This window comes from Podarcis liolepis, assembly GCF_965112155.1.
Source record: "Podarcis liolepis genome assembly, chromosome: 8".
NCBI classification, from domain to species: domain Eukaryota; kingdom Metazoa; phylum Chordata; class Lepidosauria; order Squamata; family Lacertidae; genus Podarcis; species Podarcis liolepis.
In genome coordinates this window covers 89021480-89047679 of record NC_139560.1, presented here as the reverse complement: position 1 = coordinate 89047679, position 26200 = coordinate 89021480, and the positions used below count along the sequence as shown (strand labels likewise).

At 42.7% G+C, this 26200-nt stretch overlaps 1 protein-coding gene across 4 annotated transcripts in view; it reads left to right on the top strand.

Moving 5' to 3' along the window:
- ADCY2 (adenylate cyclase 2) overlaps positions 1-26200 on the top strand; it is a 122837-nt gene that overhangs the window by 5504 nt on the left and 91133 nt on the right. For 3 of the 4 annotated variants that reach the window (XM_083519084.1, XM_083519083.1, XM_083519085.1), the window contains exon 2: positions 8799-8996. The exons of the other annotated variant lie outside the window; for it this stretch is intronic. In XM_083519084.1, coding sequence (XP_083375210.1) covers positions 8799-8996 — 198 coding nt within the window. The remainder of the gene's footprint in view (positions 1-8798; positions 8997-26200) is intronic. 4 annotated transcript variants of the gene reach the window in all.

Genomic DNA, 26200 nt, shown 5'->3' with positions numbered 1-26200 from the left:
AATAAAACATAAGATGCAGCTTACAAATAGCAAGGACACTCCAGCTGGCAATGGATTTGGGCATTTAGGCCTGGGTTTAAGCTCAAACCTCCTGATTAATATCAGAACGGCTTTAATTTTAGTTGGATTGCCTCAAATAAATGTGCAGATTATAAATATCAACACAAATATCACAAAATGCTCCACAATATATAACAGGCCATTAAAAATAAATATTTATTCAATATGTCCTTCTAGAATGCCAGGTATGGTGATGCAGACTAGGTAAAGGTAAAGGGACCCCTGACCATTAGGTCCACTTGTGACCGACTTGCGGCGCTCATCTCACTTTATTGGCCGCGGGAGCTGGCGTACAGCTTCTGGGTCATGTGGCCAGCATGACTAAGCCGCTTCTGTCGAACCAGAGCAGCACACGGAAACGCTGTTTACCTTCCCGCCAGAGCGGTATCTATTTATCTACTTGCACTTTTGGTACCTATTTATCTACTTGCTTTCGAACTGCTAGGTTGGCAGGAGCAGGGACCGAGCAACGGGAGCGCACCCTGTAGCGGGGATTCGAACCACCGACCATCTGACTGCGTTAAGTATAAACTATGCGGACTAGTTTATACTTAAAAGTCTATCATAACTCTAGAGAAGCAGCATTTAAAAGAGGACGTAAGCCACTGAGTTCAGTGGGACTTACTGGTAGGTAGGTGTGTATAGGATTTCAGCCTACCTCTTTAAAATATCAGTGTGCAGCTTTGGCAAATCCAGAATGGTTTGAAAATTTACTAATCAATTTCACTTCTAAGAATGTAACACTTTTCTATATACAGTTTCTTAAATATAACATTTCCTGAGGCAACTTTGGAAATGAACATTCAAGGTTAGGAGTGCCATGCTTTCAAATGACATTCTTTTGAACCATCATATTACTTTCTCTGTGACCAAGTACCCGCATTGCCTCTTTATTACTGATTTACAGTAGAATAATAAAGTGCACACTGAGGAAATCAGGCTTCAGGTTTTTACATATTTTTTAAGTGAAAGCAAGCAGCATTTCCCTGTGAGCCTCTTCAGAAGCTCATTACAGTGGTACCTCGGGTTAAGAACCTAATTTCTTCCGGAGGTCCGTTCTTAGCCTGAAACTGTTCTTAACCTGAAGCAGCACCACGTTGGCTAATGGGGCCTCCCACTGTCACTGTGCTGCCACCGCGAGATTTCTGTTCTCATCCTGAAGCAAAGTTCTTAACCCGAGGTACTATTTCTGGGTTAGCGGAGTCTATAACCTGAAGTGTTTGTAACTCGAGGTACCACTGTACAGTACTAACAAAGAAGTGTACTTTTATTTTCTGCTTATGTATGGCCAAGGGCTACTCTGTTTATAACCCATGATTTCCTCCTGACTTTTTTTTTAAAGAACTTTGTTGTTGTTTAGGCGTTTAGTTGTGTCTGCCTCTTCGTGACCCCATGGACCAGAGCACGCCAGGCACTTCTGTCTTCCACTGCCTCCCGCAGTTTGGTCAAACTGTGAGAACAGCTTCAAGAACACTGTCCCACCACCTCGTCCTCCATCGTCCCCTTCTCCTTGTGCCCTCCATCTTTCACAACATCAGGGTCTTTTCCAGGGAGTCTTCTCTTCTCATGAGGTGGCCAAAGTCTTGGAGCCTCAGCTTCAGGATCTGTCCTTCCAGTGAGCACTCAGGGCTGATTTCCTTAAGAATGGATAGATCTTCTTGCAGTCCATGGGACTCTCAAGAGTCTCCTCCAGCACCAGAATTCAAAAGCATCCATTCTTTGGCAAATCAGCCTTCTTTACGGTCCAGCTCTCACTTCCATATATCACTCCTGGGAAAACCAGAGCTTTAACTATACGGACCTTTGTTGGCAAGGTCTGTATTTAAAGAACTACTTACTATAAATAAGCAATAAAAGTGTCTTGCTTTCCATCTGGGCAGCTTGTTTATAATCTTGATTTTTTAATGAATAAATAAGAATTCACTGATTTCCTGATTTTCTTAATTCCCCTGTAAATTCAAGTGTACATTTCAAGGCAGTATAACAGAACCAGAGTTGCTTTTCTCCATATGTGCTTTATGTTGCTGAGAGCATAATCTGCCTTTCCATAAAAATATGCCTTTCAAGAAAAATATGAGGCCAGTTTAGTATATTCTCAGCAGGATGCTGGATGTGGACTTCTCAAATGGAAGTGTCCCTGTTGCAAAACAATCAGGCAAGAGTTTCAGAAAGTAACTTGATCAACAATATAATGTAATAATGTCCTCCCACTAATGTCCTCCCATTAATTTTACTGCGCCGCTCTCCAATATCTTTCATTTCTTGTTCTTACCAATTCTCTAAAGGATGGACTGGGTAATAATAATAATAATGTTTGTTTGTTTATACCCTGCCCATCTGGCTGGGTTCCCCCAGCTACTCTGGGTGGCTCCAAACAGAATATTAAAAACATGATAAAACATCAGACATTAAAGCTTCCCTAAACAGGGCTGCCTTCAGATGTCTTCTAAAAGATAGTTGTTTATTTCCTTGACATCTGGTGTTCCGCAGGGTGGGCGCCACCACCAAGAAGGCCCAAGAGGGAGCTTGGGCTGAGGCTTCTGGGCCCTTCTCAGTAACTGATAGCTGCTGCTGGGAGGCATTCTTTGGGTGGCTTAGGTGTTTACACATACATGACATATTCTTGGATTGCGATTCCATTATTTACAGGAGTACAACTAGAATTTTTCATGTGCTTGTCTTAACTCTAGTCGCTAAAGAATTTGCACAGATATTTTGAGTGACATGAGAAAGGCACTTTTGGCATTGGTGGTTTTCAGTAACCTGAAGAGCAGAGAAAATAAGAGTATGGAATCTTCCAAATTAGGAAGAAAGAGTTTAACTGGCTAGGGCAGTAGCACTTGTGAGACATATTCTGTACAGGGCTTGTTGTCAATCAGTTAAACATGAGTCAGCAGCATGTTTTATTAAAATATTTCAGTCCCACCTTACTTTCCCATAACAGGTTCGTAAAGGTTCGTAAAGAACATAAATCTCAATAAGGCAACAGGAGAACAAAGGAACAAGCACCAAAGCAACAGTAATGGTACATCAGCGCAGAAAGCAACTGAATAATGCCAGGCTCCTTCATGTTGTGGGAGCGCACTGAAAGAAGGGCACATCGGGACCCTGCTGTTTTTACCTGTTGCCTAAAGATGCAGAGGGGAGTGTCAGCTGGGTTTCCCAAAGGAGTTTCCCGGTGTGAGTGCCTCACTTTCTGCCATTGGTAGGAGATGCATGGCAGCCTGTACAGTGGTACCTCAGGTTACAAACGCTTCGGGTTACAAACACTTTGGCTAACCCGGAAGTAGTACCTCGGGTTGAGAACTTTACCTCAGGATGAGAACAGAAATTGTGCGGCGGCAGCGGGAGGCCCCATTAGCGAAAGCGCGCCTCAGGTTAAGAATGGTTTCGGGTTAAGAACGGACCTCCGGAATGAATTAAGTTTGAATTAAGAATACCACTGTATTCTCTTCATTGCCCCCAGCATTCTTTAGTAGGCAGACTTTGTTTGGGAAGCCTTTGGGTTAAATCCCTGCTCAAGCACAAAGTTGACTTTTTGACCTTGGGCTGCTAAGCTGCTTTGCGTGGCTGTGGTGGGAATGAAGTGGGAGAACTTGAAAGAATGGGATACAGCTGCAATAAAATGAGAAAGCTCACTTGATGGGGGTTATTTCAGGCGGGTTTGGAAGAGCAGAAGCAGTTGCTCACACTAAGAACAGGACAAGATGTAGGAATGTGGGCCTGTGATTTTGCAACAACTTCAGGGACCCCTTTCAGTATTGGCACCTGTGTGTGGCACACAAAATTCCAAGGCAGGTTGTAGGTGCACCTTCAGTTCCATGCTGAGCTGTGGCCCTTTGTGTCCACTTGGCTAGAGTAGAAGCAGCTGCCTTATCCTGAGTTAGACCATTGCTCCATCTTGCACAATGTGGTCTATGCTGCCCAGAAGTAGCTCTCCACAAGATCCAGCCCTACCTGAATGTGTTGGGGATTAGAACCTGGTAGCTTCTGCGTGTGAAACAAGTGCTCTGCCACAACAAATGGCTTTCCCAGTCTTATCCTTCTGAAAGCCTTTATTAGATTGCATCTAGCGAATGTGTTTGGGTTCAATAAGTGATTTGCATACATTTTGGTCTGTAGTAAGAGAATTAGGAGAATAAAGTAGAACTTTGCAATCATTTTCCTCTCCCCTTTTTCTGCCTCTTCTTCATCTTGTTGGAAACTGGTGCAGGGAGAAGCTTCCCTGGAGAGAGAAAAACACAATTTGTAAGCCTCCCAAGTGTGACACTTTTGCAGCGATTAGCTTTGCGTATTCCGTTTCTCTGTAATGTTGATATTAAACAAAATAGTATGAAAACACATAGTCATCCATCATTTAAAAATAATTTATTTGTATCTGCTTGTCACCTCCTTGGTATGGAGTTGAAACTGAGCACACATATCTGAAAGGGGATGCTGACAGACAGGCAAAGGAGGGAGGGTGTCTTTTGCCTCAGAAACTCAACAGCCAGTCTGTGGGGCAGTGCAGCTGCCACCCTGTCCAAAGAGGAAGGAGGATCTTCCTGCAGGATCCTGGGGGGCACCTCGCACCTCACCTTTCAGAAGACTGGCCTCCATATTCTCCAGCCTCCTCCTTCCTCTCCTCCCCTCCTGTAGGGGAAAGTTCCTCAGCCTTCTCTGTTTAGGGGCTCCCACTGCAAATAGGGGCTCCCACGTGCTTGCAGTGGCTACTAGTGAACAGTGCTGGGAAAGAGTTTTACTCCCAACTGCAACTGGCCCTGGGTTCAAAGGTCTTTCGCCTTTCTGTGGGTGGGTAGCTGCAGTTTTGTTAGATGCCTCATCTTCATTATCACAACTTGGTGGACGTAGCATTGGGTAGGTTTTTTTGTTGGCTTCCATCTGTCTTGAGAGACTGGCAGGCGCCTCTGGGGGTTAAGTCAACCACAGCAGCAGCAGCACCAAAGTGACCTCTCTGGGGTGCAAGGCTGGGCAGGGTGTCTGGGGGTTCTGGGCTGGCCAGATGACAAGAGTACACACAAGGAAAGGAAAGCAGGGCGATATGTTTGGCCCCAGCTTGGCTGCAGGTGTTGCTGGAAGGAGGCGTACAAGGCGCCATCCAACCATCTTAGGGACTCCACTGCGGATTTGGGTTCCTAAATACAGAATTATAGAGAAATATTTTTAATAGATATTGTTTTATTTTGCTGTGGTATAAGATGAAACATGCATTTTTGTCTTCTTTTTTATAATATTCTATGAAATCAGTACTATTTATTGCTCCCATTAAATTTATTGAATAATGCATAGATTTAGTAACACTTGATCAAATATACAGTGATTCTAATTAGAATTTTTAAAATACTTGCTTAATAGCTGGAGGGCATGGTTTCTTGGCATGATGAAACAGTAAAATAAAGGCTGTTTTTTTCCTGGAAGCAGAGGTGTGCAAGTGTGCCAGTACTTAGACTTTGCCTAATACTGACAGTTATTATTTTAGATGTGAGGAGGCATGAACATTGTGATGGCCACTGTTTCAGAGGGGAAGTTAAAGTAAGCATACCTGTCTTCCACTGAAATCAGTGTTGCTTTAAACAGCTTCACTAACTCATTTGTATGCCATATTACTAATACAATTGCCAAGTTGAGTAACACCCAGCTTCGTTTTTTGAAGCAGCCCAGGCTGAGTGGCTTCACGTTCAGGGGGATATCCTAGTAACCTTTTGGAAGGAATGCATAGAAGGCTTACTGTTAAGATGAGAGTGCATAGGGGTTTTAAGTTCTCTTTTTTACCACGTAGCAGTGGAGCTTATTCAGCCCCGTAAAGTGGGAACGTTCCCCTGCTGGCAGGACAAGCAGAGGCTGCCTAGTAAGCAAGCCAAGTCAATATTTATAAGAGCCTTCCTGGATCAGATGGAAGGTCTGCCTCATTCACCCTGGTCTTTCTGAGAGTGGTCGGCCGGATGCTCTGATGCCCATAGACAGGTATGCGCAGGACAGTCTTCCCCTTCAATGGTTGCAGTGGACGTGCTTATTCTGCCACAGATCCCTGGCTTAAGAGTATTGCCCAAGTCAGGGTCTGCTTGTAATTGGAGCAAGGAAATATAAAACTGAGCCATTCTTGCCCCCAGTGCTTTGCATGACATCCTTTACTCAGGAGGTTGCAAAGCAAACTGAGGTGTCTTTCACTGGTCCCACAAGCTATCTGTGTATAAGATTCATAAACAAATAAATTAAATATGATGCAAAAGTATATGATCTCTCTTCAGTGTTTTCACCATGAAACATGAATTGCATGAAGTTTGGCTGAATTAGGCCGCTGTCATAGACACATGTTCCTTGAAACACACCCCATTAGTGGGACTTGCCCTTTCTAAGTAAGCAGCACAGACTTACAGTAATAGAGTCCTAGAATTGTAGCATTGGAAGGGATCCCAAGGGTCATCTAGTCCAACCCCCTTGCAATGCAGACATCTCAACTAAAGCATCCATGACAGATGGCCACCCTACCTCTGCTTAACTTGCCCCGTAGAGTTCTCAAGCTCTTGTGCTCTGCCATGCTTAACCTATTCTGTTATTTAAGAGAGGATGCAGGGTCTGCTAACTTCTGAAACAGTTTTCCCCCACCCAGTGCCCTCCAGCTATTGTGCCCTACACTTCCCATCATCCCAAACTAGCACGGCCATGCTGTGTGTATGCTGGCGTATGCTGACGGGTGTTGATGGGAGTTGTAGTCTACAACATCAGGAGTAGGAAAGGCTGTTCTAGAAAGTGGAAAGATTGAGGACGCTTGCTTCCTATGTGGAATCTTCATTTATTAGGTTATAAGTCTTTGTATGCAAAAATTATACTATCTGGTAAGATAATAGAAATAAACAGTTACAATGCAATCCTATGTATGTCAACTCCCAGAGTATATAATTGCAGCCCTAAGCACAATGAATTAAGCATTTCCGGGGGGGGGGGGTTAGTGCAAACAATATTTGGTGAATATTGGATGTTAAAGATCCCTACATAGTTTGCAGAAATATACTGTACATTAAATTAAAGTACTTTTGAAAGCAGAGGGAGCTCAAGAAAACTACCGTACTTGCCTCTAAATGAGCAAATAAATAAATAAAAATACGGAAGATTGGATGTGACTGTAAAAAGATTATTCTAGACAAAGAACTGTAGAGGAATTTGATTATTGAGAATCATTATATATTCATAAAAGACAGAGTTATATTAATAATTTCCTAAATGGATTATATTAATTCCACGTTCAAGTGATGGTCAATGAATTTATGGATTAGTTTATCAGAAGAAGTGGTTAACTCAATTGAAACACTAAGGTTCTGGGTTCAGATTGTTTAAGAGCTGGTATTTTAAAAACCTCTGACAGAAACAGTGCGGGTAATACATATGGAAGAAATGGCTTAGATCAAAGCAGTGCTTCTCTTTCACCACAGCAGCTTCCAAAAAACTGACTCCAGGAGGGATCAGTGGGAAATTAGTGAACCCATATGAAACTATCAAACATTGATGAGTTAGTCTGCTTTTCTGTGATTTCCTATACACAGAAAAATCTAAGGCTGTCATCACGCAGCCCCCATGGGAGGGTTTGTAGTGCCTGATCACAATCCTGGATTTCCATGAAGTCGGGGTGGGGGAGGGAGCAAAAATGAAGGCAGGTTTTAAAATGGCAATTTTAAACAATGGCAGAGATTTGAGTGAATTTGGGGCAGAGAAGCAGGTTGTTCCGTTAAAGCTGATTTGGTGTAAATCAAGCAATAATGGGAGAAAATGCCGGCAAGTGTGAGATAACAATTGCTTGATGTTGTATAACCTCTCTGCAAACAACCAGGATGAGTGCTTAATAAATAGCTGACACAATTCGACCTTCCTGCAAAAAAATTTGGAAACAAAATCAGGATGATTGTTAAATAAAGAAGTTGTATAGAAATGGCCTGGGAGTAACATGTATTGAACATAGTAGGACTTGCTTCTGAGCATGCAAATACAGGATTGCACTATTACGTAGCTGTCAATCTTCCCTTTTTTGGCGGGAAATTCCCTTATTCTAGCGCTGTTTCCCGCTGCTTCCCGCTGCTATCTCGCATTGTTAGATATCCTGTAGACTGTCCCCGACAGGTGAGGCTGCTGATCCCTTATTTTCAAATCTGAAAGTTGACAGCTATGCACTATTAGTTGGAAACTGATATGTTTTTAATTGTTCAAGCAACCAGGAAATAATTACAAGTTTTTCTATGAATTACAAAATTGTTCCTCCCTCCTCAGTGACTTAAATTGCTCTCACCAAATCAGTACACCTTGTCATTCTCCACCTCTTGATTTAATCAGAGAATAGTTTGCTCTTGAAAACTTAATTCCAGGTTTTGTAAGTCTCACACTTAATTAGGCAATTGATATGAATTGGCAAATCTGGTGGTTCCTTGATTCATAATACAGTGGTACCTTGAGTTACAAACGCCTCAGGTTACAAATTCTTCAGGTTAAAAACACCGCTGACCTGGAAGAGTTACCTCAAGTTGAGAACTTGCTCCAGGATGAGAATGGAAATTGTGTGCCAGTGGCGCAGCGGCAGCAAGAGGCCCCATTAGCGAAAGCATGCCTCTAGTTAAGAACAGTTTCAGGTTAAGAATGGACCTCCGGAACGAATTAAGTTCGTAACTAGAGGTACCACTGTAATGAAAGCAAAATGTTGGTTTCCTGTTGCATGGGTTAAGTAGTAAGCTTTCCTTTCTTCTTGTTTTCAGGAAACGGAGGACCATGTGGCCTTCTTAGTAACTGTTCCAACAGCCCTGGCAATTTTCTTCACCATATTTATCCTTGCCTGTATAGAGCCATTATTCAAGAAGTTCCTTCGTGTTTTCTCTTTGGTCGTTTGGGTGTGTCTGGTTGCCATGGGATATCTCTTCATGTGCTTTGGTGGAATAATCTGTCCATGGGACCAGGTAAGTTTTTGTATGAAATTGATTCTTGCTGGTTTTGAGAGGGCCATATTATTTTGCCAGGAATGTGAAGGAGGGGAAAAAAGGTCACGGATTTCAAGAATTGACAGTTAAGACTCCTTGATCCAGTTGGGAAAACATCCAGTGCAAAGGCTGCTGATCTCTACTTGAAAATCCAACATTCCCAAAGAACATTTTTAGAGAACATAAATAGAAATAATTATGTATTTTAAGTAGGGCACAATCATATGGGAAAGTCTTCTGCACAAACCCTATTGAAACAAATGGGTACTGGACAAGGGCATGCCAGTCTGATGACTGCCCTTTAAAACATCCCATGTGATGTCTCTAACATTATAAAGAGCTAATTATTAGAATTTTGGTCAAGTGATAGAAGAATTCTCCTTTTGGGTCAGCAGATCAGCTAGCTGAGTCATAGAATAATCGGGAAGGGGGGCTGCTCACACCATAGTCTGCTTTGTTTTCTACATCCCTCTTTAATTTCAAATAGTATTTTAAAGCAAGGCAGTGGCTAATATGCAGAAAGTCCTAAAGAGGTGTAGAGTAGATGTATTTGACATTTTTTTCACAGGGAAATATTGTCATAAATTGATAAATCCCTTTAATTTATTCTATGGTTACCTAGAATAAACACAGCCTGTAAAGGTGTAATAGCCGTAGGTCATAGTCTTCCACTGATAACTAAGCAGGTATCAAATATAATTATGCTGCGCATTTTTCCTCCATGAATTTCTGAAAGATTGCAGAAGTATGGTAAAAGACAAAGACAAATATTAATGGTCAGCTGCAGCAATGCATTGATTTTCATTCATTTCTTTTTCTGTTACTTTATTGTGTACGCAAATACACTCACAAACATACAGTGTTCCATTTGTTTCAATGGGCTTTGTTTAGAGGCATTTGCTGTAACTTGTATTCTTGCACAAGCGCAATTGAAATGAATGGGCAGCTGGCCTTCTGACTTTGCCTGTTAAACAGAGCAGCGCTTTCTGGGTGCTGCAGCTCAGGCCTCAGCTTCTGCAGCTTCAGTCAGTGACCTGAGGGACCCTGGACTGGAGGAGATTCTGTCCATCTCTAGATTTGGGCAAACCACCTTCAGCCCTAACACAGGCAGAGATTTGAAGCAGGGACACAACCGGATGCTTAGCGTTTACATGCCTTGTTGCTACACCAGCCATTAAGAAGACGGTTACATTACGTTGACCACGGTGGAGGGAGTTGGGGATGCGCAGCCTGGAGAAGAGGAGGCTGCGAGGAGATAGGAGAGTCATCTTCAAATATCAAGAGGACCGCCAAATGGAGGGTGGAACATGCTTGTTTTTTCCTGTTCTGGAGGCCAGGAGCCGAACCCATGGCTTGAAGTTACCAAAAAGGAGATTCTGACTAAATACCAGGAAGAACTTTGTGATGGTGTGAGCTGTTTGGCAGCAAAACAGCCTCCCTTGGAAGATGGTGGACTCGCCTTCCTGGGAGGTTTTAAAGCAGAGGTTGGATGGTCATCTGCCATGGATGTTTTAGTTGAGATCCCTGCATTGCAGAGATTGGATAACCCTCAGGGTCAGCGCTACAGTTCTATGACTGTGTTATGCAGTGTTTTTGGGTGCATTTAAATGACATTTGTAAGACGATGTGTAAAGTTTAGGAAATCTTTATTTCAGTTGTAATTTATCTGGTTTGGTTTTTAAATTTGTAGATCTCATTGCCCTCTTCTTCATGTTATCCCTTTGTCATCACATGTTCCCCTGGTGTGTGAGCACACCCTTGAGTTCCTTCTGGTCTAGTTGGTGTGAGGACAGAGTGTCCCCTGTGCAGATGAGGGTCTTGCTGATGTCAGCAAGGAGGTTCAACTGCCCCAGCCTGTTGGCAGAGCTGGAGAAACCCTTCTTTGTTTTTGTTTTTTAAATTTTGTTTACGTTAGTTTGTTTTTTAATTATGAAAAGCCTAAGCAAATTCATTCAGATGAGACTCTGGGAGAGGGCTGGTCCCTTGATGCCACCCTCCTCCAGCCATGGGTCGTGCCCACTTCTGCTGTATTTAGGAGGGGCTTGGGTGGGCAGAGCGCCCTCTTTGCTGGCTGGTGTGGGATTTACCACCCACCCACTCAGTGGGGGAGCAGGCAAGTTGGTGCAAGGACCTTGCTATGGTTTACTTGGTCGCCATATTCGGGGCCAGGGAGGAATTTTGTCCTGCAAGCAAAGGGGCTGGTTTTCAAGTTTTTGCCTCCTAATGAGAACCGTCACAACTCTGGCAGATAAGGCATTGGGCTGGATAATGCGGTACCCTGTTGAAGTGGCCCGTGTGTGTGTGTGTGACTCTATCTGGGAGTCCACTGGTTGACCACAGCACCTGTGCGGGGTCGTGGCACCTGATCCATGTCGGCAGTGACTCGTCAGCACAGGACTAACCCTGCTGGGTTCCTATCAGGCAGCTTGCCAGATGCCGGATGCATGTCTGGTGCCTCAACCAAACAAACTCTTACCTTTAATCACTAAAGTTGTGGCCTAATTCAACTCACTTTCAGTCTCCTGTGTTCATTTCTTTAGTCTTCCCAGTGCTGGCCACAGACATCATGTGCCAGTGGTGGCAAATATTTTCTTTAGTGTTGAGATTTCTAAGGAGATTCAGGATTATATGGGAAATGGCACAGGTTGGAGATGGAAAGAAGCACAAGTGCGTCAACATTTGGTATCCGAAGATCTGATGGAGGCCTATCAGGTTGCTGAAATCAAGCTGTGATTCTCATTTAACTGTCAGAAGATTTTGCAGGCCAAGAAGATGGAATGCATTGCAAAGCATCTCTGCTTGAAGTATCGTTTTTGGAATTCAGTAGAATGTCTTAAAAGTGCCTTTTAGGCAACCATCAAGGAATTTCTTGCCAGCTGCAGGAGCGCGTTGCAGCCAGCCGGACAGCAGGAACCGTCTCCCTCATTGCTTTCCAATGACTCACTGAAATGAACAAACATTAGTGGATTAAAAATGAAATGTGTCCAGGTTTAAAGAAGGGAAGTCAAAACTGAAAGGGGCTCGTAAATGAGGGAAGGCAATCCCCCTCCCCCAGTAAGGTGGGTCACCTGGCATTTGTCAAAGGCTAATGCAAAAACCCCCAAAGCTGAAACTAGCCAGTGATTGTACTAACTCTATCCTTAAACTTTATACATTTGAATTAAGAGGGATTAGGAAAGTCAAACATATTACCTTATGGATCTTGAGATGTCTTTCGTCTTCTGGTTTTGTATGTGACATTATTAACAATATTTTTCTTTAATTTACATTACCTTCTCATCTACCCAAAGGGCAAGATTACAACACATCTTCTGCTCTTTATACCTCTGTAAAAACTTTGAGAAAGATTAGCATGTAGCAGACTTGCCAAGACCACCCAGACTGCTGGGTCTCCCGCATTCAAACCCAAGCCACACCATTTGAGGTGGGGTGGGTGGGGACCTGGAAAGCAATCCTTTCAGCAATGGTACCCCATTATTGCTGTTCCTTCCCTAGAGAGGCATGCCCTGCTGCATTTTGGATGCCAGGCAAAGACCTTTTTATTCTCCCAGAACTTTTAAGTTCTGAATTTTGCTGTAAACTTCTGTCTAAATTGCTGCTCTTATTAATTGCTTTGTGATTTAAAAATTGATTGTGTGATTCCCCCCCCCAATACGGTTTTGATTTTATTCTGTTTTGTTGTAAATCACCCCCTGGCAACCATCAGGCTGTATACATATACAAAATTAAGTGTTCAAGCTTACATGTTCAAAATCAGTGATTCATGCTACAGCGATGGTGTGCAGAATAGCACAAAACCAAATTACCTGGAAATAGCCTTGATATGCAGATATTCTTCATGTGTGGAAGTTTAGAATGTCAGTGAGAGCATTAGGTTAGGACCCTTTCCCCTGACACTTGGGGGTCACTTTTGTTTGGAGGGGCATTCAGTTATAAGAACCCCCATTTGATGTAGGAAATGTGGAAGCCCATACACAGATTTACCACCTCAGCGAGCATTAAGTCTGAATCATAATCCATGAGTATTATAAATCATGTATGAAATAAAACATAACATTTTTGCATTTGCACTAGTTAACATAGTTGATTGCTTCCTTAACCCTTCAGTCATGAAGCATGTGCCCGGCCTGCTTCATTCAAACCCTTTAAGACAGCAGAAGTTTGAACAAATAGTGTATATATTTAATTGGACTGAATGTTAAGAGATCAGGATGGATTGTTGAAAACAGGCATTTATATTTATACATTAAAAGGAAGGGCAGTATAGATGAGGCAGCTGACTTTTTCAGTCTCTGGCCATTGCAGAGCCTGCAAATTCAATTTGTTATAAGAATGGGATGGCTTGTCTTTGACAAGGAGAATCCACTTGGTGAAAGGTATAATCTGGCCTAAATTCAGAACAGTCCAGTGAAGAATGGCTGGATTGCAGCAGTTTTAAATTTTTGCTTTGAGGTTCAGGGCATCTTCTGATTGTGGCCATTATAGTGACCACCTTCAATTTCTCCTTCCATTGCTTTGGGCTTTGTCAAACATTCACAAATATTGCAGTGGTGTGTGCTCCACTGATCTGTTGAAAATCTGTTGTGTCTTCGTAATGTTCTGAGGTTTCAAAAATCCCATTTTAATCAACCATTTAATTAAGGGCAAGTTATGAGCACATGTCTGTTTGTTGAGTTTCCTTCCCAAGGGAAAAATGGTCACTGCTGAACTGAGCTGGCAGATACCCACAGAAGTCTGTAGGCGGGGGGGGGGGTGCTTTTGTGTTGTGTGCTGTTTGCTTCTGGGGCTGCTTCTCTATCTGTGTGTGTGCGTAAGAGAAACTCACATTGATCCTGCCATTTCTATCCTGTGTCTAATGTAAGTAAAATGTGACTGCATGGGAGGCTTGGTTGTAATACGTGAGATTCTAGACTGTTTTCCAGTTAGCACATTTTAGAGCTGAAGGTTGGTCCTATGCTTTTTAGTACACAAGTGGTTTTTTTAAAGAGTCTTTATTTTTCACATAAACCAAAGGTGTTCTGAACGTGGAATATAAATGAATGTTTCTCCAGCTTGAAGAACTTGACTCTGCTGGAGGTTTTCATGGGGCATTGGAGACTGATATTTTTGCAAACATGTTGGAAATGATTAGATGAAATGAAATATAGTGAGTTTGTACTGGCTACTCAAAGATTCAAAGGACATATTAAGGGAACTATTCTAGCTTTGAAAGGCATCTCATGGGAATTTCATTGCATTTCCTAGCCCAGCATGTTTTGAAAAGATACCCGAAAGGCTTTAACTCTCAAGTCTGCAGGATTTGTAGCAAACTGATATTCTACAAATGCAGCAACAGAGATAAATGTTTACAACCCATACATAACTTTTGCTCAGTCTGACAACATCTTTATGGACATAAACATCCACAAATCTCTTTTTCTCCAGTCTCTGTACATCTTGTTATAGATGATGCTATTGAGTGGAGGAAGTCTCGGGGTGATATCTGATTGCGCTGCTGCATAATTGCAAGAGCTGTTGAGCCAGTGGGAAGTGTCTGCTCACAGAAGAGGAAGGGAGATGACTTTCCCTTATTTCCCCAAATCATCCAAAGCAGATTATTGGGGGGGAGGGTTGTTAAAAGAGAAAGGGGAATTGGCAAAAATCTTATCACATCCTCTTCTGTGAACAAGGATGCCTGCTGGCCTGATGCTGTCATGATGCATCATTCAACGGTACGAGCAGTTGTAAGTACAGTGGTACCTCAGGATGCGAACGGGATCCGTTCCGGAGCCCTGTTCGCATCCTGAAGTGAACGCAACCCGCGTCTGTGCGTACGCGAGTTGAGATTCGCCGCTTCCACTCATGCACATGACGTCATTTTGTCCATCTGCGCATGCGCGGGCAGCGAAACCCGGAAGTAAAGCGTTCCGTTACTTCCAGGTTGCCGCGGAGCGCAACCCGAAAGTGCTCAACCTGAAGCGTATTCAACCCGAAGTATGACTGTAGAAGGCCAGCTTCCTGCAGCTCTTCTAGTCCAACCTGACTGCTGATGTAATGGGAATCCCTTTCTGTGGATGCAAAGGGAATAGCAGCTGGGTGACTGAAGGGGAACACCTGAGGATGTTCATCGGTGTTGCTGCTGTTATGCCAAGCAAATAAGGGCCAGAAACTGCACTATATTGGGCTCAGACAGCTTGTTTAGCTATAGCTTTCCATTTTGTATTGCTGTTTAAGCAGAAGGCAACTTGGGCACATGGCTGAAGTCTGCCTTGTGTTGCTTGCAATTGTTAGTGTAACTTTTATTGCGTAGCTCTTGAATTACTTTATGTCAAGCGATTTAACAATAGTAGCAATACTTTTCCAGTGGTTTTTTTTTTAACGGAGTACACAATTGAGGCTGCTGTCCTCCAGGAGTGAGTCATCTTTTCTAGCCTGAGGGCAATTTTCTGGGGGCCACATGTGACTGATGCGGTAGACCAGAGGCAAAAGGGAGCAGAGCAGCATGTGTCACTTTTGCTTTTCACTGTAAGCTGCACTCTACCTCCCACAAAAGCCAGTGGCTTCTCTGCGCATGCACACCAATGCACATCTTTCCATGGTCCATCCACTTACTGTAGTTCAAGGATCATGCCCAGCAGGTGAAATCACTCAAGGAGTGTGCGGATTATTCACTCCCATTTGCTCTTGCTGCTCTGTCTTCCCTACCCTGAAGCCTTCCACAAATCCAAATGTAGATTCTCGAGGTAGAGAACTGTATCTTCGTTGTTCCACATTAGCTGTGTGCATAGGCCATCAATTAACCAATCTCCCCTTTGGTAGGTTGCCCACCCTGAAACCTAAGTCCTTCTTTAATTATTTCAGAATCTCACCTACCAACTTCCCAATCAAACTTCCCTTCCAAGCCTTCTGTGCAATGGGGACGTGAGCTAAGAATGTCAAATTCAGAAATCCATGCAGATTCTGTGATGGATATATTTGCGGCTTGCTGTCTTGGGACTCTTATTAGATGGTGTAAAGGCTTCGTTTGGTGAAGTGTTTAATGAGACGGGAAACGGCAGAGCAGGAAAGGTGGGGGGAAGGGACAAGAGCAGAGTAGTTTAAAAACTGTAGTTCTATTATTGGTTTACTCCATCTGCTTTGTGTTATCTCTCAAATAAATCTCATTTAAAGTTTCAGATAGATTGTTATAAGTCACCAGGGATTTTTCATTGAAAGACCACCTTTGGAATACAGAAGTGAAAGAAAGGCTTGCTTAGCCCATTCCAACCTGATTGTGTGGCTCTTTATAGGTGTGGTGATGGGGACATGCCATGCCAACCCACATCCCTTGGATTAGGTTGCAGAAAAAAGCTGGCAAAGTCTTGTGCTGTATTCTTGGTGTCTAAAAGGCCCATAAGACCTCCAATACTAGGGGTTGTCCAGCGCTCTACCTTCTTCAGTTTGGGAGTACAGGCAGCTCTCCATTTGCATGTGTTTGGCATGTGTGCAACCACTGATACACAGACACACACACAACATTTCATTATTCCATCACATCCTTTTACGAATTCATATCAAGCTGAAATGTGAACTCACATCCCCATAAAAATCTGTTAAAATGTATGTAAGTAGCAAATGAAAAATGTTAGTACCAGAGTCAAAACACAGTGCTGAAGGTTGTATCTTTTTGTCATCACTTTTTTTAGTGATGTAAAGAACTGTTTGTAGCTGTGATTGCTTTATGTACACTTTTCCGTACACTTTTCCGTGTATAAGACTATGTTTTTTTATTCAAAAATCATTTTCAAAATTAGGGGTCGTCTTATACATGGGTAGAGCAGGTGGGCAACTCTTGGCATCCCCCCTAAAAAGCTCAACAACTGCGGGTAATCCTCCTCCCAAAAAGCGCAACAACTTCAGGGAATCTCCCCCCCTTTTTGTTAAGTTTGAGTCCCCCCAAATAGGGGCTGTGTTGTACACGGAAAAGTATGGTAGTTTTGATCAACCTTGGAGTTGCTTGTTGTTCTTCAGCTAGACTCAGTGTCTAAGAGACGCCACTCATAGCTTGTCAATCTGCTCGGAGTTGTTCTCGAAAATGAAACATAGCTTGAAGGCTGTAGCTTGCAGCAATCACCTTCAGTTGTTTTCAATATGAGCATAATACCTTGCTTAGGATACTGCTTTGTGCCAGAAATTGCGGCTAGGTGTCATTTTCCTCCAGGTGTTGGATTAATGCACATCCTCATTAATCTGAACAGTCCGGATAAAGCTGAAAACTGTGGAGCCAAAGCTATTGCAGTTTTTGATAGCTTTTGTGTCTGTCTTAGGAGAAGACTATTAAGCCTTCAGACCACAATAAAAGTATACGGAGAAGTGGCATTTATTGACTGCTCCTCTTTATGCTTTTGTCACATAGCCAGCACATTTTGTCATGGAACCATTTTAATCTAAGCTGCTTGGAAAAATTAGTGAGGAAATAATGAAGTGGCAGGTCAAAATTTTCATTACTGCTTTTTGCTGTGACTTCTGCGCCAGGTATGGAAATCATGGTTCCAGAAGCTCAGGTCAACCCTTTTGCATAGCTAACATTAATTTTCCATAAATCTTTTTTAGGAAAAGATCTCAAGGTGGCCAATGTGAGAGCAGCGGGGATAACCTTGAAGCAACAGGGTAACAGTGGAGTCTCACAGTCCAGAGTTGGAAGCAATTGGCTCAAGAATGAAAGTTCTGGAGCCAGTTGTCAACTGAACCTGATGAGGCTTTTTAGGGCTAAGAGAGATCCCTTGATAATGGGTGAGGGAAAGTGTTTCCAAATCTGAAGGCAGGCAGCGAGAGAGGTCAAATTCCAGCCAGTGTCATTTGCACATGCGTTCCTTTCATAATTCCATTTGCCTCCTGTTTTCATATCAATGGGATTTTTGCTTTAAAAATTGGAACAAAAATAATAAATATTTAAATATTACATATTTTCTTATTCTAATTCCTAAATTGTCCTAAATGTACGCATTCCTGTGTAGCTTGGTGCAAGCTTTGAGCTGAGAATTACATTGCAGTATTTTGCAAAACTCCACAATCTGTAGGATATCTGTGTTCGGTAGTCTGGGAGGTGTGTGGGTCAGGTCTGTTCATTGTGGAGGTTCTGAATTCTGCAAGCATCCCAATAAGAAGGTTGAAATATCAAAACCAGCAATGTGGGTTAGGACAAGGCAAAGCAGACAAACCTAGGAGCAGGCACAGGTCTTGCTGGCACAGTGGATCAGTTCTATTGCTCTCCATCCTGATTTAACCTGGTCTTCAGATTGTTACGCAACAGCAGGCTCTGGAGGTGGTGGAAGTGAGAGGGGGCTGGTTCCTCATGGCCACTTCACCACAGCGACAATGGCTGGCTTATTTATTTATTTATTTAATGCTTTATTTTATGTAACAAGATTAACAAAACATTCCAACAATGGGAAGGAAGGAAGGAAGGAAGGAAAAAGAAAAACAATTATTATTTAATTTATATAACGCCAAAATGCCTAATAAGTTTTTTACAAGTAGAAAATTAATTATCAAGTGTCCACATGCAATAAAAATACGCCATAAAGAAAGCCTGCCAGATGTCAAAAAGAACAACAACTACCAGACTTCTGGGAGACATCTGAAGGCAGCCCTGTTTAGGGAAGCTGTTAATGTTTGATGTATTACTGTATTTTAATATTTTGTTGAAAGCCACCCAGAGTGGCTGGGGAAGCCCAGCCAGATGGGCGGGGTATAAATAAATTATTATTATTATTATTATTATTATTATTATTATTATTATTATTATTACATTCAACCTCCAAGGTACAACTGTATACTGAAAGAAATTCCACTGAGGATACTCCGTAAAACAAAAGACTACTCCTTTATAACAAATAAAATTAAGCAGAAAAGATTGGACATACTGGACGGAGTGATTTTACCTTTAATTAGAAAGATTTTGACTTGATTTGGTACAAAAAACAAGAGACTATGGAAAAATTCAAGCAAATGGATGAGACTGAAGAAACAAAATGGGGAGCTGGGGATAGGTTAACATTCAACTGAAGCCAGAACTTTTCCTTCTAGGAATAAAGGATATACAGTTAGAAAAGAACCATAGAACATTATTTCAGTATATCATCACATTGGATTTTATATGCACAAAGATGGAAAGATACATTATCTGCCTTGGAGGAATGGTGGCTAAAGTTAATGGATTTGGCTGAGATGACAAAGTGAATGTGTTTAAGTAGTGAAAAATCATTGTTGATATTTACAGAAGATTGGAAACCCCTTATAGACTTTTTGCATGAAAAAGAAAAGGAACTTGTGATATCTGGATTTCGGCATTGAAGAAAATATTGGTTTTTACAAAAAGTGGAGTAGTGTTACCTTGCAGAGTAGGACAATGTTGGGTGGCAGAGAACAGAGCAATCTGTGCCATGTGGCCTGTCTTGTGCCCCCTAAGCTATCTGTTGTTCTCAAATGCAGTGGAGGATGCTGTCACATTGCCAGTGTTGGAGTAAGAGTCAGCTACCCATCTTGTCCTTTGCCTCAGGCAGCAAAATGTCTTGGGCTGGCCCTGAGCAGGGTGTGACTGCAACTTTTTTATGTGATGGCAAAGCAACCTTTGCTTACTCCCACTGCCTCCCTGCCTTTGGAGGAGCAAAGGGGTGGAAGTCTTCATGAGATCTGGGAGGGTTTCCTTAAATTATTATTTAAACAGAAGCAGTAGCATAATACCCTTTTTTTAGTGGTATTATTTTTTAGTGCTATGAATTTCCCAGAACTCTCCTTTAACTGGATGTTTAACAACAACAAAAAAGACAGCAGGTTAGAGGGTATTGTTTGGGACTAAGAAAAGCCAAGCTGCAGTAAGTAATAGTCTTTAAAAGGGGATGGAAGAGGTATTATTCAGACAGTGCAATCCTATGCACTTATACTTGGAATTTCAGTAGGACCTGCTCCCAGTTAAGTGTGCATAGGGTTTTAGCCTTAATTAGATTAGGTGAGCAGTAGCAAACATTTCTGCTGCTCCAGAGAAGCGGACACGGAGCAATGGATCCAAACTACAAGAAAGAAGATTCCACCTAAACATTAGGAAGAACTTCCTGACAGTAAGAGCTGTTTGACAGTGGAATTTGCTGCTAAGGAGTGTGGTGGAGTCTCCTTCTTTGGAGGTCTTTAAGCAGAGGCTTGACAACCATATGTCAGGAGTGCTCTGATGGTGTTTCCTGCTTGGCAGGGGGTTGGACTCGATGGCCCTTGTGGTCTCTTCCAACTCTAGGATTCTATGAAACATGGGGCCCTGCAAATTTAATAACTAAAATGTACCCCTTTTAAATGTGTTTGTGGGAGGAGGGAGTTAATTTTATTTTGTTGTTTATGTATTTTGTGTTTTTATAATGTGTTTCTATCTACGGATGGAGGGTGGCATATAAATTTAATAAACAAATAATATTTTGGACTATAACCCCTATCAGTCCCTGCCAGTTGGGCCAGTGGTCCGGGGTGAGGGGACCTGCAATTCAAAACATAGGGAGGCCCCCACTTTGGCTATTTGCCAGGTTAGGGCTGAGGGTTATGGGATAAAAATATATTGGGTGGTAGCTAGGCATGCTGCACTGAAGAAACAAAGGTGGCAGCTTTATTCAGTAGCTCTACATTTCATGCAGACATCAATGAGAGCTAGTACTTCTGATTCTATTCGTGTTTACTCCACATTGAGTTCCCGTAAGAAGGCAGTGGCCCAGTAGTTCACAGAGAGCTTCAAAGCAGACCAGTTAATCTTTCCACACCAAGATGTTCTACCTGTTTCTGTGTAGCATATGAAACCAAATACATTCCTATTTCATGTGCTATTTTTGGCAGTGGCAGTACCCTGCTGCCTGGGAGAAGGGGGGAAGCAGTTGTTGTTTTGCTGGTGCTGAAAGTTGGCCCTTTTGAAGGAGGAAATCGGGTACATCTCATAATTTTTGTTTTAAAACCCAGATCTCTAACATCTGCCTAATCATTTGGGTTAACCTGACTCGCTGGTGTAAACAGCAGGCAAGTGTGTGTGTCAGTTGGGCAACAGCACCAGTGAAATAACATTTCTGTAAAATATCTTGGTCCAGGCTGCTTTTCTTTACTGTCTGCTTGATGTATTGAAAACAGTTTAAATTTCAGAATTAAGTTATCTCAGTCTCTGAGCAACAGACAACACAATATTTTATGGCCAAAACTGTCAGTGAGAAGGGAAAGACACTTTAAAATAAATAAATTAGAGATGTACTGTATTACAGGGTCATTTTCCATCTCTTCTCATCCTCTTTTGCAATCCACTTCTTTCCACCTTAAAATATTTTGTTGTCAGTTGATATCACTTTGGGAGACCTGTAGTTTACAAACACTCTTACCCTTCTAAAGCCTCTGAAAATCTTGAATAGGGAAAAGCAGCATTTGAGGGCAGGGACTAACCTGCCTCAAAAGATGCAAGCAAAAATATGAAATATGAATTCAGTTGTCATTTAAGCAAGTAATGGTACAAGTTCAGCAGCAGACACAGGGCTCAGGAGTCATGGTTCAGGTGTTCCAGAGCAGAGCGAGAAGTTAAGATCAGGACGGAAATGACATAGATCTCCCAACAAGTTTCCACATCCTGTCCAGCAAGCTTTCATATATGAGGTGGGGTGCGCTAGCTCAGAAGACTTGCTCACCTTGCAGGAATGTTGAGATGGTGCGTGTGCATGCACACAGAAACACACATTCAGTCGGGATAGGTGGGTCTGCTCCATTCTGCAAAGGCAGTGCCCTGTTCTGGTGACAGGACTGCACTCTCAAGTTCTGGCTTCTGTTTGGTTGCCGCCGCCTCCTTTTCCTCCTCCCACTTCTGCTTCCACAAACCCTCCTTGGGCTACACTGAGGCTTTGCACTCCACAGGAAGGCTGCTGGGGGGGGGGGGGAGTGCCGGCATCCCTGTACCTCCTTCTGAAGCAGCTGGCATTGAGTCAGGGGGGGAGATCCCTCCTCCTCCTGCATCAGAACCTGCCTCTCCAAGCACAATCCTGACAGCACTGTGAGGCTGGTGATAGGAGCACGGAGAGAGCTGGGGGGGGGGGGAATGAGGAGCTTCCTGCCATTTCTGCCCATTATTTCTGCTCATACTTGCCCCAAAGTTCTTCACTTGGAGACTCCAAATAGGTCTACTGAATGGCAAATGCACATTTGGTACCCTATGTGGGGGGTGGCTTGGGTGCTGGTGGTTTGGAGTGGATAGGTAAAGAGTTAGGTGCACACACACACACACACACACACACACACATGCCAAACACTTAGCTGTGCACCACTTCTAAATCCCTTTCCCTAGACTGCCTTCATTTAATCTGTTTGCAGGTGTATATGTATGTATATATGTGACATGTAATTATATCCTTTAGTGAAGTCTTGTACGCTGCACAATCTCTTGGAAAGCCACAGCATCGTTCTGATGTCTGTTTGCAGAGCTGAAATTAATTGGTGTCGAAATATTATCCGGAGAATTGGTGAATACTCCCTGGTGAATAATCAGTTGGACAGCCAATAGCATTTTCCTGTTCCTGTTTTCTCCATGGGCTCTTCCAGCCATACCTTTTATAGTTCTATTTGTCCTGTTCGTTTATAGAATTCACAGGAGTGGCAGTCATTTGTATTGCTGTTCTGGTTGATTTCTCTTATCATCCCTTTGTTGCAGCTACCATACACTTATTTGGAGGCCATGCAGCTTGATTTTCAAACTGTCTCCCATAGCTTTTTAAAAATTGTAAAATGCGGTATAATGCTTGCTATTGGGACAAAAATCACTGTCATATTTGTCTGTAGCCCTGAAACACATCTAGCTTTTAACCTTTTGGATTTGAATCAAACCTGGTCAGCCATCCATTTGTATCCAAATGTGGCCAGCTGCTTTGCAACCTATCTAAAAACAGAAGCAACAAGAAGAGGAGTTCTTGCTATAAATCTTTCTGCTGTTCCCATTTCCATTAGCAGCAAAAGCAGCTGCCAAACCTCCTCAGTTCTACAATAAGATCCTTTTTGTAAGCAGACTGCCTGTCCGGATCTTAGATTTGCCTTTATTACACACCAGGGGCCTCTATTGGAATTACAGGCAGTCCCAATTTCTTGCTTACTCCCCTGAACCTTCACTCGGAAAGAACGTACAGAGCCTCTTTGCTGAGCACTCCTCCTCCCATAACGTATTGTTCTAGCAGGTTTGAAAATAAAAATATTTACTATGTATTTAAAATTCTAAACACATTTACAGGAGTCAGCATTTTAATAAATGAACAAAAGGCAAACAAGACTTCAATAAAGCAAGCTATACATTTGCAGACAAAAGCCAGACAAGTGTACACTTTCCCTCATGGGCTTAAGAATTGTCATTTGGCTGGTCTTCTATGCCATAAGGAGGCAGTGCCACATCCTAAGGAATAATCCCATTATCAGCTAATGTTAGTTAGTTAGGCTCTTAGTTTCACCCATGTTACACAGCCCCACTCATGAGGTGACCTATTATTGTCAGTTGGAGCAATAATAGGGAAGTAGCACCTGCCCACAATCTGTATTGTATGCTGGAACCCCATTTAGGCAGGTCTGTCCTTGATCTGTGTAACAGAAGAAGGCACTTAGCAAATACATTTTTTTTCCAGGAGACATCAGCTGTGCAGTTTTATTACTAACCATCAAGGTGAGACTACTGGCACCTCTAAATTACCAACCAAAAGAAAGTGGATAAAATAAGTTTTATTGAAACACCTATCAAAAGAAAGGGGAAAGTGAAGGGGAAACCATGAATGTGGGAGAAATGGAATATCATTTTTTCAGGGTATCAGTATGACCAAGACACACACGGTGTGGGTGTGGGTGTGGGTGTGTGTGTGTGAGAGAGAGAGAGATTGCACGAATACAACTCAATTTGCAACTACGGTAGTCCTTTATCTTCAGAGTGGAGTGCAGCAGCAGACAGGGCTCTGTGGTGAAGCACATGCCAAGGCCTATCTTGTCCACAGTGAATTTCCAAAGGCCAAACTTCAGTGCAACTTAACCATATCACTTGAGCACAGAGAACCACCACACAGCAAAAGCAGCATGCTTCACAGCAGATACTAGTTCCCTCATCATCATTTTCTGTCCCTGGAGATGTGACCAAGGGATTTTAGCAATCTTGAAGAGAGTAGCTCTGGAAATTCTAAAACGGAAAATCCAGTGGACATCATCCCAAATATTTAGAACAGCATTCTCCCTCTAACCGTGATTGTTGGTTTCAACTCAACATGTTCTGGGGGACTGTTTCACTTATAAAGAGAGTAAGAGTGGGTCCAAAGTGGTAATAATTAAATGGCTGGCAGTTCTCTAATCCTCCCCAAGTTCATGCACTGGTTTCTACTCAGGCTAAAGAATATGCTGGCATCTCCTCTGATGGCTCCTTCTCAGTTTGGAGAAGAAGACCTTAACATTGCGACTTCCGGGTCGGCGCCATCAATAATGGCGTATTCCCTCTGAGTCTCTGAGGGACCAGCTCCGCAGGATCGGGTCTGACCGCTGCGGCGAAGCGGGGGCCCTTTAAAAATCACAGGCGGGTGAAGCCTGTGAATGTGGGGACTCGGCGGGCACCTTTTGCGCCCCCCCAAATTGCGAAAGGAACCCTTTTAAGGGCTCCGGAGCGAGGCGGGGTGAGCGGTGCTGAGAGTCGACTGCTTCTTCCGCAGAGTGAAGCCGCATAGCCGTTATCGGAGAGCGCTGACTTCTTCCTGGGACAATTTGACTTTGAAAGCAACTACCCGTGAGTAGGATTAAATTGGATTTAAAGGGGAAAACAAGTAAATTCGGCACTGAAGCGGGAAGGTATAAACAGGAAGTCTGCCTTCCTTTCTTGTAAATAGATCAAAGCAAAGAGACTGTAAGCGGAAACTCTGAAAGACGCTTGAAAAAAAGATCTAAATCTCAACATCAGGAAAGCGATCTCCCCTCCGGATTGCAGGAGAGGAGGGGGGAAAGGTTTGAACTGTATTTATCTGCAAAAAAGGGGGGAAAGGAAGCTAAAATCCACCGCCTAAAACCTGGGAACGGACTTCCCCGAGATAAGAAATGCCGCTCTGTGGAAAGCCTATCGGTAAGCAGAGGACTTTTGACAGTTAACTCTGCAAAAGAGATAGTGTTTCTGAACCTCTCCTGGTTTTAAAGTAACTGATTAAGTGCAACTGAAACTGTTGTTTTTATGTGAACTGGGGGACTTATAAGGACTATTTTCCTTTCTTAAAGTTGCAAGCTTTGGTCGTTACTGTGTCCCCCTAGAGGAGGCTTGACATTGTTACAATAACAACTGGGCTAGAGGAATTTTCCATTTCAAAATAAATTCAAGCCATGGGATCGACCTTGGACTCTCATGAGAGTGTTATGGCAGATGGAAGAGGAAAGTTAGAGTTGACGCAGGAAAAAATTACTAGGTCTGGCAGGCCCTATCGGACAGATACTGCGTTGCAGTGAAGGGCTTCAACATCTGGTCCTTCTGGAATATCTGGAATACCAGGGGCTGCACCTCCACAAGTTAAATCAAAAGTTATGTCGTCCAAAGACGTTTTGGCACAGGCACTTGGAAAAATTAATGACTCTTTGGAAAACTTAGCTAAACAAGTAGCTGAAACAAATAAACAAGTAGCCGAAGCATCAGTTAAAATTGACCAGAATACCACAAGCATTAATAATTTGGGACAGAAGGTGAATACCAACACAGAGTCTATTGAAAAATTACTACAGGAATCTGCTTCGACCCGAAAGATAGCTGAAGAAGCAAAAGATATAGCAACTGCTACTCAAGAGAAGATACCACCGGTGTATAAGCAACTTGAGGACCATGGTTTGACGTTGTCTATGATTGAATTGAAGGAGAAACAAAGAAATTTAAGAATCAGGGCTGTACCAGAACGTGAGAAAGACAATTTGGCTGATTTTCTTACGCAGGAATTTGCAGATTTTTGGCAACAGGATTTGGGGAAGGAAGAATTTAAGATAGTGAGTCCATTTAGACTTGGAAGAGGAGGAAGGAGGAACAAGGTGAGAGACTGCTTGATTACCCTTCGTACAAAAGAGGAGAGAGACAAAATCTTGAATCTGCATTACCAAAAGACCTTAGAAATTTACGACTCAAGTGTGGAGATATTCAAGGACATTCCAAAACACCTTTTGGATTTAAGGCTCAACTACGG